Below are 14,278 nucleotides of genomic sequence, written 5' to 3' on the forward strand. Positions count from 1 at the left end.
GTTTTGAATGTACAGAGTTAGGAGGGCTAGGAGGACCGTCAGTGATCATCTCCAACAAACACCTGGCGAAGCAGACATGTAGCTGCAAGGGTTTTGGGGCTTGAGGATAAGAATGCGGTTGTCATCTGAGTAGGGAGACATGAAAATATCACAGTCCTCTCTGTTTCCCTGGCCCTTTGCCTGCGTGTAGCTCTAAGTGCTTAGCCCCTGGTCCTGTGGTTGTCAGGTGGCAGGAAGTGCTCTGTACCCCTGCAGGGTAAGGAAACAGAGGGGGCTGATTCTCCCCCTGCCCCAGAATGAAAACTCAGGGGTCCCATGGCTTGTCTGACCACTTTCAGATAATCCAAAATCAGAGAGAAATGATTAAATGAGAACTTGGTTTCATGTTGAGACCCCCTCTCCTTCCGGAGGTGGACTTGCCTCCTCCAAGATGCTGGAGAAACCTCACCTACCGTACACCTGTACACCTGTACACCTGTACAGCTGCCATACACACAGGGCCAGCTCATCTCTCCCCACTCTTTCTTGGTGAGACTCTGGGTGCCGTGCTCCAGCTGGGGATCCCTCCTGATAAGACCTCTCATGGCCTCACGTGATGCCCCACACTTGGTGCGTGAGTAACTCACACACCCTGGTCCTGGCAGACACTGGAGGCTGCCTAGCCCAGCCCTGCTCTTTGACCGGGAAGCCAGCTGGCCCAGCTTTTGCTTTGTGGATTTTCCAAGTGGCCATCAGAGCACCGGGCACTGGGTCCCCATAGGTAACACACATCAAGTTCTCTGAGGAGTTCTGCCGAATCCCCCAACCCCGAGGCTTGAGGTGAGGGATGAGTTTGGGGAAGGTGTCTCTAGTCATCTCTTTATTACCTCTTTCATCCCAGAAGGTGGGAACTCACAGCACAGCTCTGGCCAAAATAATATTTTTTATAAAATCCTTTTCAATCCGCACTCTTTCTCTCCATCCTTGTTGAGGTGTTCAAGAATCATCTAACAGTTCATGGTGGCATCTGTGTTACCACTCAGCTTGTTATAAAATTGATTATCTTAGTGCCCTGGCCAAAGTTCCCATTCTAACATCTCGGCTTGTGATTATTTCTGAGCCAATAGCGTTTCTGGTAACTTGTCAAAATCAGCAGAGCTCACTGAAGTCTTCAGCGCTCCTGTGTTCTGAAGGATGTGACCACAGTCTGTCCTGAGAGAAACCTAGCACTGCTGCATTCGTTCCTTGTCACCCGGGTCTGTGTAATGACAGGAGACCACCATTCTCTCTTCCCTACAGACTGCATGTTCGGGACTGGTAAAGGATACCGGGGCAAGAAGGCGACCACAGTGGCTGGTGTCCCCTGCCAGGAGTGGGCTGCCCAGGAGCCCCACAAACACAACATTTTCACTCCAGAGGCAAACCCACGGGCAGGTTTGGAAAAAAATGTAAGCCATTTGGATTTGGACTCTATTTTGCCTTTTGTTGACCAGTCTTTGCAAACTGAATTGATCCTCTGTTACAGAAAGTCAGCCTGACTGAGCTTCGGTGTGGGGTGGAGAGGAAGATATGAGAGAGATTCCAGGGGACCAAGCGTAGGATCTGACCGGCCTCAGTGTGGGAGGGAGAGTTAGCACTGGCAAGCCAACCTCCCTGCTTCTTATCACTTCCACGTGTGACATTTCCCATTTGCTTTTGTTACTGGTTTATGGTTTCCAGTGATCAAAGATGACCTTCATGACATTGTAGTTGGATTTTTCTAGAAAAAACTTGGATGCATAATTAGGACTCCACTAGGATTTCCCCTAGTCCCACACATTCTCTGGGGTGGTTTCCTTTGGGGTATAGGTGTGTAGAGGGAAGGAAAAGGAAGACACAGTCTTTCCACAGCTGACCCACAGAGGGTGCCCATGCCAGGGGAATAAGCAACTCTGAAGCAACGGCAAACAGGCGCCATCAAGCAGAAGATTGACATGAGCAAGGGACAAGACGAGTCGTCCACGTCCACAGTTCCCTACTGCTCGGTCCCTACGGTCCCCACGGACACAGGCTGCTGAGGGGGGAGGCCCCTTTATACAGTCGCTACCTCAAGACCCCTCAGGGTCTTCACCCCTTCCCCAGGGGAGTGGCCTCAAGGTTGGAGCTCCTTTTGAACGAGGAAGAGTGACTGATGGCATTCTGTGAGTCAGAGGCTTGATAAGCATCCTGAAATGATAACTTTGCCTGCCTCCCCACCGAAGGAACACTAACCCTTCATCTTCTAAGGACAGCAGTGAAACCAGTGTCTGTGCCTCATGTGACATTCTCTGCCCTCTCCTGCCCCGGTGTGTGCCATCCCCTACATGCCTGCCTCTTTTTCCAGTACTGCCGTAATCCTGATGGGGATATCAATGGTCCCTGGTGCTACACGACAAATCCAAGGAAACTTTTTGACTACTGTGATGTCCCTCAGTGTGGTAAGCTTCTTTCTTTTTTGGAAGGAAATGACTTCTAAATAAATGCAGCATCACCTGGTCTTAGATCTGCAAGACAAGAGTTTGGGTTGAGCGCTTCTGGGCAAGAGAGGGTTCCCTCTCCTTGGGAGCCCTCTTTTCATCCTGGGCTTCTTGAATCTGTCCTACTCGTGGCCCCCTTTGTTAGGCACCGCCCCCTCCTCTGACTCCGTAAATAAAATAAATGCAAAATCCTCCAAAAGAGCAAATTCAGAGGTGATCTAATCAGCCTCCAGACAGCCCACTGAACTCTCCAGTGTCTGGGGTGGGAGGCACGAAGCACAAATTTAGAGTCACCCAGATAGGAAACTCTCTCTTTCAGCAGCTGAGAAGAAAGAAAGAAAGTACAAACAGCAGGAAACTGCTAAACATAAAACATACATTGTAAGCCTATAAACTGTCATCCTAAGAATTCAATGAAAAGTAACACAGCTCTTTACAAAGCCCCAACTTTCTTTACCCTAAGATGACTATGCATTAGCCGTGCATTAGCCAGATAACTTAGAGGAAGCTTGCTGGGTTCTTTCCTCATTTCTCTGAGACTTTTCTAGGGAGTGAGAAGCTTGGATCAGCGAAAGGGGAGTTGAAGTTAGTTCTGAAAAGTCTGGGGTCACAAATCCATAGATAGATAGATAGTTTGAGGTAACAAATCCATAGATAGGTCTGGAGAACAATGTAAACCACTTTGATTTGGACCCTATTTTACTTTCTGCTGACCCATCTTTGCAAACACCATCTGTCCTGGTTCCCGCTAATCAATCAGCCTGGACTTCTCCTTTGCACCGTTTGATGGCATCTGCTTGTGTCAGCCACATAGGGGGCAGGCTGGAGCAGAGAAGTTGCTGCTGCAAAGCCACTTAAGTCCATGTCCGGAGATGGTTTGGGAGGCAGTTTGGGGAAGGGGTTGAGAGCTCCGGAGCCACACTGTCGGGCTTCGCTTTTGGGCCACTGCTGGGTAGAGCAGGGGGAGGAGGGAGAGGTCAGGGTGACAGGAAAGATTCTACTTGGCTGCTGCCCTTGTGCTCTCTGGACTCAGGGGGAATTTGTAGCTGACTCATTCTCCGGTGTGTGTGTGCTCTGCACTAGCTCTCTCGGTGGCCCTCCATCGGAGAGTCCCTGGTGGGGTTAGCGCCTCCCTTTCCGCCCCTCCCTCCCACCCTTCAGCTTTCTGGTACCCCACTGCCTCTACCGCGTGGACTCGCTATCCTGGACAGGCTGCCTACGTGGCACGATTGCCTTTAACTTGTATAGCTTGACAGTCCCGCCCCGGCCTCTACAGCTGTGCCTGGGATTCATGCAACTCTCATTCCCACTGAAGGGAAGTACAGTAACATCCCAGGGGCAGCCCTCAGTCACCACCAGATGCTATGAGCTTCTCAAGTGTGAGGCAGGCCTGGGTATCCTTCCGCAGGAAATATGTCTGAAGATCAGACCTCGTGGTGTGATAACGTGCCCACATCATGAGGAAGCGGGGACCTCACAGGCCACTGGAACAGCCCTCTCTCCATCCTTTCTTCTTTCTTCCATGTCTAAGAACCTGATTCTTTTCCATCCTTGACTTGGGTAAGGGTACCAGCATTGTAGAAGAGGCTATTTGCCTTGAAGTCTGCAGATGGAGGTTTACCGTACACATCCCCGGGCATCTTTGGGACCTCTGTTGAATCTTCCAGTGTAACATCTTTTTACATACCCACACATCAGAAGGTAAAGATTACAAACCTCAGCTGTTTCCTTCTTTCTAGTGCTTAGAGCAATGCCTAGTACATGCCAGGCACTACGTATATATATTTGAATACATATTTGCTAAATGAGTAAATTCAGCAAATATGTATTCAAATAAATGAACAAAATCTCAAATCACAGTTCCTCCAACATGTCAGGTCGGTGCTTAAAAGGGTGACTATCCCAGGTTAAGGGTACTTTCTGTGTGTGTGCTTGTATGGCTTTTGATACATTTATTCAGATTTTTCAGAATATGAAATCTCTTTGAAGTACGACTTTTGTTTTTTTAGGTTATTTTCATTTTCTCTGTTTTTTAAAAAAAATTTCTATTGCTTATTCCTGGGAGATTTTGGATTTCCTTTATTTAAGTGAGAAATTTCCTAATAGCAATTTTCCTTAAAATTTCCAAACTTTACATTGTCTGTAATTCACATGGAAAAAACATCTTTAAAATGAAAAAGTAACACTGATTAACTTTTTAGGCTACACGTAAACTTCTTTAAGCAACTCACCTGAAAAATTTGTGTAAATATTCTGTGTTATTAAAACAATGGCACCATGCAAATTGGACATAAGTAATAGCATAAGTAAAACAATTTGAAATCAGAACTATATTCTATTCAGCCCAGTATTCTGCTTCTCAATTTTATCAAGGAATTGTGTTGTTTTTCTCTTTAATATTAACTTCCAAAATTGAAAGATGCCCATTTTAAACATAATTTTATTTATTTATATTCATTTATTTTAAATTGTAAGTTTTTGTTAATTGGTTTTAACAACTCATTTCAATTCCACCAACACTAACAGTACAAATAATAAGTAATTAAAAATAAATAGAACTTCAGTTTTGTTTTGAATACTAAGACCAGGGTACCATAATATCTGTAGTTATTCTTTTCTTAGTCCATTTCTGTAAGTCTATTCTGTGTAAGACACAGTAAGAGAAATTAAGGTCAGTGTTAGAGAGTAGGATTTCATTATGTTGCATGTTTCTTAAAAAAAAAAAAAAAAAAAGTCTGTATATAGATTCTCAGAATAGGCCAAGACAATTGGAAAGGTATTTGGAAAATTCAGATTCCAGATTCACTAGAGGATAGAATCTCTTGGTTGATTAAGAGCAAAAAATTTCTCCTTGTAATATTATTATTAACAATGATTTATGCTTCTATTTTTGAAGATCTTAAAGGGCTCCAGACAACGGAGAAGCCCTTTATGAATACCTTGTGTAGCCCCTGAACTGTTCTAGACATTAGTAAGTGGCACCAACCAGAGATGGAGCATTAACCCTGATCTCCAGGAACCCTGCAGGCCAGGTGGAGAGAGAAAGCAGGTGGGAGAATGAATAGAGAGAAAGGCAAGTGAGTGGAAGTCATCCCCGTGGCATTGGGTTAGTCTTGGGAGGCTCCCTGGAAGAGCCGTCCTGAAACTGGCTGAGAGAAGGCATTATTTCAGTTTAAGATTGTTAGTTATCCTTGCTACACACACGCACACACATACGTGCACACACAGAGATTCACATTTTAAAACTACTCTTAGTGCCTTTCAATGGGGATGACAATTATGGTTTTCAGTAAACTTTACATGGTTCAGATGATGATGGTGACGATGATTCACTCTCTAGATACATCACATCAAGTCAGAATAACAATTTGTGTCAGTCAATCTCCTCTCCAAAAAGCTCTCACTCTAATGCCTAACTCTTCCCAATTTATTTAATCACTTCCTTAAGAAAGCAGTAAAAAAAAAAAAAAAAAAAGTACTTATATTTTCTTGAAAGGAGAGGGTTCTATGTTGTCCCTTACCACTTTTGAAACTTAGAAAAAATACTCCAAAAGATGTTTATGATTTTACTATTTAGTTTGGGCTTTGGGATGTCAAAAATTCAGTGCTTCGGCCACGAGCCATGAATTTATCATGAGTTGCTCTCTTTCACGTCTTCAAATGCAAATTTTTCCCACTTTGTGCCACAGTTTCCTCTTCATTTGATTGTGGAAAGCCCCAGGTGGAGCCGAAGAAGTGTCCCGGAAGGGTTGTAGGTGGGTGCGTGGCCATCCCACACTCCTGGCCCTGGCAAGTCAGCCTTCGAAAAAGGTAACACCATTTCCAGAAACAGTGTATTCCATCCTCCTGTGTATTCCTTGCAAAACCTTTCTACATTCACACTAAGTCCACATACCCTCAGTATCAGTAACTGCCTCTAAGTTCTGCAAAGGAGTAAGGAAAACTATAAAAATTTTTTCTATGTTTTTTAATTGAGGTATAGTTGCTGTACAATGTAAGTTACAGTTGTACAATACAGTGATTCACCATTTTTAAAGGTTATACTCCATTTATAGTTATTATAAAATATTGACTATATTCCCCATGAAGTACAATATAAGTTACAGTTGTACAATATAGTGATTCACCATTTTTAAAGGTTATACTCCATTTATAGTTATTATAAAATATTGACTATATTCCCCATGTAGTACAATATATTCTTGTAGCTTATTTTATACCTAATAGTTTGAACCTCTTACTCCCCACCCCTATATAACCCCTCCTCCCTTCCTTCTCCCCACTGGTAACCACTAGTTTGTTCTCTGTATCTGTGAGTCTGCTTCTTTTTTTTGTTATATTCTTTCCTATGTTCTTCAGTTTGAAAATAGTCAGAATTAGAACCTTTTTCTTTTGATCTGGGCAGCTATCATCAAAATTGATAAATGTAGCAATTTACACTAAGTTCCAATATTGCTGAAAAAGTATGGAAGATACCTTGAGGGTTTAGATGGATACCCACTGGTACTTTGTAAAATGAAGAGAAAGGGATATTTTTAGAAATGCGACACCTGGAGGGGGAGGGTAAAGATTAAATTATCTATAATATATCACAGATACAGAGTCTCTTTTTTTTTTCTTTCTTTCTTTCCTTCCTTCCTGCCACAGTTTTGTGAACTACTGAATTTAATCAAAAGGTGCTCACCCATTTGCAAAACGCATCTTCTTCAGTGAAGGGTGGCTCGGGATCGCCATAATTTAAGAGTGATCAGTCCCCATCCTACATGACCCAGAAGGTTCAGGTTATCTTTCAGTGGCGCTCGCCTTTAATAAGTCCGTTTTGCTGGGTGTCTCTTCGAAGCACACGCGGGAAACAGGCTGATCTGCTTGTTGATGTTGCACCAGTGCGCATGTGCCCAACGGCTGTGCTCAGTGGTCTTCCTTCTTTTCGCTTGGGAGATGCTATCGATGAATGAAAATGGTCTATTTCATTCCCTGGTTGAGTTGGCTTTTCTTTTATTTGTTTCATCATTTAGTAACTGCTTGAGATACAGAGCCTTCACCTTTCACGTATCTCATATTCCCTCTTTCCCAAGATGCGCTGTGGTCTATTTCCAGATTGATAATTGCCTTGCTGGTTATTCACTTACTATTTGTGTCCCTTTCATTATGATGGGCTTCGGAGCGGCTCACACAAATTTTATGAGCAATCCCGTGCCTAAGCAGTCCTATAAAGTAAATGATTTAGGGGACATTCCCCCCAGAGCGAACTTTCTCAGGTAAAATTAGCAGATGCCCGTGAATCACGGCGACTCAGGATCCCATTTTGGTTCCCTGAAGAATGACTCATCGGGTCTTGCATAGATCTTGTCAAAAAGAAGTGAAAGAGACCTCAAGGAGCTGGAGTCCAGGGCCAAAGGGTCAAAGCCATGGGCGTGGACCTCCCGTTGGGGTCGTGTGGCTTTGCTGGGCCTCACCCGAGCGCCAGCCACTTTCCAGGGTGGTGTAGCGACCTCCTGAGAACCCACCACAGGAGCACAATTCAAAGCTCCCACCATCCTGATGACGGGCTGGTCACCTTGTCCTCTGGGAACGTCAGCGATATCGCAACAGACTGAGCACTACTTCCGGCTTTCTGTAGAATAAATCATCAGGTTTGAACTAAAATCCTGGCACGTTTTCCTTCCAGATTTCCTTCTAGAAACCACTTCTGTGGAGGCACTTTAATATCCCCAGAGTGGGTGTTGACTGCTGCCCACTGCTTGGACAGGTATGTTTAGGGGACCCCTGACCCAAAGCCTTACTTGTCTTAAAGACTTCCGCCTCCCCCTCTCTCCTCTCCTTCCTCTTCTCTCCTCCCCTCGCCCCTCCCCTGTCCCATCCCCTTCCTTCCCTCCTTCCTTTCATGGCAGTGACACTGGGGACCAGGGAGTGGATGAGAAGGGCCTGAGGCAGAATTGCCAGGGCCATTGGATGAGAGAGGAGGAGGTATTTCCAGAGAGAAACGAAGAAGACAGACCCATATCTGCCCTGCGCCGACTTCAGCGTTGGCGTCATTCTTCCTCTGTGGTCAGGCCAAAAGCAGCCCCGAGAACATTCCTTAACAGCCAGGTTCAGATAAACCGTGAACTTGTTTCTTGCCACTCAGAGGTCTCTGAGCGTAGGTAGCCTAGTGGGGAGAAGACGCAGTGTTTGTGGCTCAGGAGGGCACCGGATGAAGGGCTGGCCCAGATTTTGCTCCTAAGGTTGCTGTCTTTTCTAGCTTCTCAGGGCCGGCATCATACAAGGTCGTCCTGGGCGCACACCAAGAGACCGCCGTTGAAGACAGTGTCCAGGAAATACAAGTGGCCAAGCTGTTCCCGGGGCCCACTCGGGCAGACATCGCCTTGCTCAAGCTGAGCAGGTACTGGCTCGCCCGTGACTTTCACCCTGTGAGCAGTGAGAACATCTGCTCACCGCTGGGTTTATGAGCCGTAACAGAGTTGTATGTGGGCAGCCCCGTCTAGGATCCCAAAGGCACGGGGCTTTGGGACAGGCATTGACCTTCGAGTGAGAAAACCTGGGCTCAGCCCCGCCTGCCTCTTACTAGCCGTGGTCATGACAAAGGCACCAGGACTCAGTTTCCTCTTGCGGAAAAAGAGTGAGTTGAAACATGAGGTACAGGTTACCCCTCAAAGTCTCTCACTTACTGTTCCCCAGTCAGCTAATATACATTCATAACCAGAGAATTATTCAATTACTCCAGGTTGACACTCTCTTTTCAACATAATAATATATCTGGGGGATCAAATGGGATTATGTATATTTCGAAGCGATTTATAAAAGGCGATGTAAACACACACACACACTCACAATTCACAAGTGCAAATTCTCCTTCTTCCTATCTCTGGTTTTATGTTTCCTGTTGAAATGGTGTTTTATTAAGTGTGACAAAATGATCAATTTGTTAACGTCATTTAAAGTTAGCAGTATTTGGAAATAGGTCACAAGGGAGACAGCTAAATAAACAGACAGCTATTTTGAGAATAGGCACATTTGGGACAGTCAACAAGGCATGCAGAGCCCATCAGCTATGCATGATGGGTTCCAGATGACAGTGGGACGACGGTGACGGTGACGAGGATGGCCAGGCCAGAGGTCAAGAGTCTGAGTGGGGCTTGCTGGGTCTGGACAGAAACACTTCACAAGTTTTCTGGGTCAGTAAACTGAGGAGTGACTCCCTGGGATATTTGGACACTCTGGAAAGGAAAGAAAGGGCCTCATTGGCTTAGCCTAAAAAAGGAGCTGACTCTCTTTTCTCCATGGTCCCCTGGGGCCATCAGGAAAGCTTTGATCCTCGAACAAGTAATTTAGTAAACTTGGGGTTCTAGATGTGTTCTCTGACAGACTGATACGTTTGAGCTTTCGGGTACCCACTCCCAGGCCCCCCAAACCCCAAGAGTCTCAGGCACTGGCGTTCCACAAGGGGAACCTATACAGTGATGACTGTGGCCCACTCCAGGTGAGACGCTAGGTCTATTCTGGTGACTCTGAGAGGGTGTGTCTGCTTCAAAGTTGCAGGCAATGATGATTCTTAATCGGAATCAGGCACTTCTCATCTTCAATGGGTTTTCCTCTTGAATTTACTAAAATAGAATCAAGTCTAAAAATCAAAGTTCTAATATTTGATTCTCTGGAACTCTAATGTGAAAGTTTTTGGAAAACAGTACTACTTTGCTTATGCAAGGTGCTTACTTCTAATCCTCTTTTATTTGGTACCTTGCATTATATTGGATTCTTACAGCCATGGTGTTGTAACATTTATGGGTGAGGAATCTGAGGACCCCAGAGATGGAGCAGTTTGCTCCTAGTGGCACAAGGTACTTGCTATTATTAAAGCCCTGTGATTGTATTTCAGCTGAATGGTCCACCTACTGACTGAAGCCCTCTTAACTTCATCTAGAAGTGTACACCTGGTATAAAACTCCCATAGTGCAAGAATAGACATTAAAAGTCATTGTCATCTCTATTCCCACCTCTAGTTTCTTGTCCACAACTGGTGCCTTTAAAACAAAATGTTCTATTTTTTTTTTTGACTCATAAGATACTACAGGCAAATGTGAGGATGAAAAGTTGTCTTCTACATTGCGCTGTGTCAGTGAAGCAAGGAAGAAATACCAGCTCAGAGCGTTCTGGGGCTCTGGGGCAGGTGGGATCTTGTGACCAACAGATGAATAGCAGAAGTCTCCTAGCAGGGCAGTCAAATGTAACTTTTGATGTTTTCCTTTCAGCCCTGCCATCATCACCGAAAAGGTAATCCCAGCTTGTCTGCCATCCCCGAATTATGTGGTCGCGGACCGGACAGTATGTTACATCACTGGCTGGGGAGAAACCCAAGGTAAGGCAAATTCTGTGACTCACATGATGAACTGGTTCTGACCTGCAAACTACATGAGAAAATGAGCATGTGTACCGATTTCTATCAGTGAGTGAGGTCCACTCCCTTCCTGACTTTGTCTGGACACCTGCCTCTGTCTCTATAATCAGTCATCAAGGGACATGGATGAGGGGAAGGGTAGTGTTTCCTTGAGACTCTGACCCCAAAAATCCAAGGTTAATATTGTGTCCCCAGGTAAGTAGGGTTTTGACACAAGCTACAAATTAAGCGTGTTAGATTGTCGTTCATGTGAATTAAGCACACAGAGTTCCCAAACACGGTGCAAATCAACAACAAAAATTATAGTTAAGCTAGTCTCCCCAAATACCCACTTCCCTGGGTCTGTGTGGAGACGTTGTTGGAGGTAGGGCAGACTGCCAGCAGGGGAAAGAAAGAAAGGTCCCAATTCTAGGATGGTATTTGGTATTGGTTGACGGGGTGAGGATGAGAGAGGAAACGCTGATGCAGGATCCCGTATCAGCAGCTGTACTATATTTTGCGAATCCCGCCTTCTCTTTGCAGTATGCCCTGCATTACATTATAATAAAAATTATTATTATATCCTTCAGACTCGGGCCTAGGAACATTATAAGAATGTCCTAGGTCTCTGCCTCACTTTCTCAGAAGCATTGGTCGGAGCACCAGAGCGGGAGTCAGGAGCCCTGGAAAATAGTTCTGGTTCTGCCACCAGCTGGGCGAACGGGACAAGTCACCTTACCTCTTTGTACCATTTGGCATCTAAGCCCTCATCCATAAAACCCGTGTTTTCAAATTATGTTCTACATGGTAGCCTTAGTTTCCTCATCTATGCTACCCTATGAGGTCACTGTGAGGATTACGATAATGCATATGAAGAGCTCAGTGCTTTGGAGACGGTGTTTTAGCAGCTCCTGTGCCTATCATACGACCACCACCGCCATCACCACCATCATCATCACCACCATCACCATGGACACCGTCATCACCACCACCATCTTCATCATCACCCTCACCATCTCAGGATCATCATTATCATCACCATCGCCATCGTGGTCGGCCCCCAGCCCTCCCCGCCATCACCACTGTCACTGTCACCAATAAATACCACATAACCTGTGTGTAGCTGAGCCCTGATGGAACCCAGGCCTGCCAGGCGCCCCCCCACCCCAAGCCCATTCACTGTTTCTTCTGTCTCACCCAGCACCCACACTTTTCTAACTATCACCCTGCACTGGGTTCCCCTGTCTCTCCAGGCCTCGTCTGAATGTCTAACTGGAGAAAATGATTCTCAATGTATTCATTGGATCAGGAGTCACAAAACATGAGTCAGGTCTGTTTACCAATTTTCTATATGTCAGTAATGACATCAGATCAATCAGTGCTCTCAGCCTCTCTGTGTGAGGTCAGAATTCTCCCCTTTAGTCTCCAGACTTTCCCTGACTTCCGTATTCCAAAGCAAGGTAACGGTTGATGTCGAGGGGGTCATTCATGTCAGCCCCTCATCAGCAATGGCTGGGTACTTTCAGGGACCAGCTTCGACGTCCCCACTACCCCATCAGGTCCCTAGGTCACCCTCAGTCTCAGGCCCTCAGAAACGCCATCTCTCCTGTGACCACACGATGGCAGCACCTCTGCACAGCCCACAAAGGCGCCTCGTCAATTAGCGGTGGATTTGTCCCTAGCCTCAGGATGTCTGTCTTGCTCAGAAAGCAGATGTAAGAGCGGGACACTCGGTTAAATTAATTTTCAGCAAACATTTTTGAGAAGGCCGCACCCTCTGCATATCCACTCAATTCAGAAAATGCATCCGCTACCCAATGCTTCTGTGGTCAGGACTTTCGTCCTCGGTGGCTCTGCCTGCCCAGGGCTGGGACTCGCCTCTTCTTTCCAAATGGTGGTCCTCGTAGGTGCTCCTGTCAACTCCAGTGTAAGTTTTCTGAACTCAAGACAATTTTCCAATTTTATTAAAAGTCTTTGGAGAAGAAGTAGTACCTTATTTCTTGGCTGTTCCATGATGGCAACGCAAAGATTTTGCAAAACTCATCAAAGCTGGGCTTGCAAAATTGGAAAACTGGATTATTTGTGAAAATGCTGAGACGTACCTGGGTGTGTCCATCTGGAAAACATCATCTCTTCTTGTGATTGTGCACGGGTTCTATTTCCATTTGCCAAAGTAAAAAAAAAGCAGTTTTTCTCACAAAGAAAGAAATACAGTGAGGAAAACAAGCACACCAAAGAATCTTCACTGTCCCTAATTGGAAAAGAAATGTAAATTAGGAAATAAATTAAGACAATGTCCACTCATCACATTAGCAAATATTTGAAAATTATTAGACACCACACACTCAGAAGGGTGTTGTGCAGTGCTTTTTTTCTAGTGACATTTTACACTGTCACACCTGTTTAGAAAATATTTGGCAAAGATATTGGGAACCATAAATATGTCTATATAATCCCTCAGAACTTAGACTTAAGAAAATACTAAGGAATGTGAATAACCTGTAGGAACAAAGAAGTGATACGTTGAGAGCACTTAAGAAAATACTAAGGAATATGAATAACCTGTAGGAACAAAGAAGTGATACGTTGAGAGCAGCTGTTGTAGCCAATGGACGTGGTGGTGAAGAATTTGGGCAATGATACTGCAGACCCAAGTTCAAATCCCAGCTCCACCAGACTTGCTGGGTGATCTTGGGCAAACTACACACCCTTCCTAAGCCTCAGTTTCCTTAACTGTACAATAGGAATGACGAAAGTGCCTAGGTGATCGGACTGTTTTAAGGATTAAATGAGCTACACCACATAATGAGCTTGTGCCTGAAAAAGTTAATTCTCAGTAAATGACAGCTGTTCTTTTTTTAAAATATTGTGGTAAAATATACGTAACGTAAAATTTACTTTTTTAACTATTTTAAAGAGTACAATTCTGTGGCATTTAGCACCTTCACAACATTGTGCAACCATCCCCACTATTTACAGAATACTTGCCTCACCCCAAAAGGAAATCCCCAACCCATTCAGCAGTCACTCCCCACTAAAGTATTAATTATACAGATTGTAGGATTATGAAAGTCCTTATGATATAACTTTTTGTGGAAAAAATGGGCAATATGATATAAGTAGTAAAAGAAGCATATAAAAATCCTGGAAGGGAATATATGAAAATAGTAGCACTAGTATTTCTCAATCTCTCTTTATACATTAAAAGTAAATTTCTTTATAGTTTAAAAAAAAAAAGAAACCAAAAAATAACAACACAAACCAACCTCAAAATCCCATAAAGAAGCCCAGATTAATTAAGTCTAAGTCTTGGGAACATGAAATCTTATATAATGTTTATACTTTCAAGGGTCAAAAAGAAAGAAGAAAGAGTTCTAGTAGTACTGGGAACTGACTTCTTGTTTTATCCAGCCTCACGGATGAACATGAG

General features: G+C 44.6%; 1 protein-coding gene across 1 annotated transcript in view; it reads left to right on the plus strand.

The window, feature by feature from the left end:
• PLG (plasminogen) overlaps positions 1 to 14,278 on the plus strand; it is a 42,597-nt gene that overhangs the window by 27,017 nt on the left and 1,302 nt on the right. Inside the window, exons 12-17 of the mRNA XM_082475549.1 lie at positions 1,279 to 1,427; positions 2,342 to 2,435; positions 6,164 to 6,284; positions 8,143 to 8,223; positions 8,716 to 8,856; positions 10,724 to 10,830. Coding sequence (XP_082331675.1) covers positions 1,279 to 1,427; positions 2,342 to 2,435; positions 6,164 to 6,284; positions 8,143 to 8,223; positions 8,716 to 8,856; positions 10,724 to 10,830 — 693 coding nt within the window. The remainder of the gene's footprint in view (positions 1 to 1,278; positions 1,428 to 2,341; positions 2,436 to 6,163; positions 6,285 to 8,142; positions 8,224 to 8,715; positions 8,857 to 10,723; positions 10,831 to 14,278) is intronic.

This window comes from Balaenoptera physalus, assembly GCF_965194825.1.
Source record: "Balaenoptera physalus genome assembly, chromosome: 9".
Taxonomy (NCBI): Eukaryota; Metazoa; Chordata; class Mammalia; order Artiodactyla; family Balaenopteridae; genus Balaenoptera; species Balaenoptera physalus.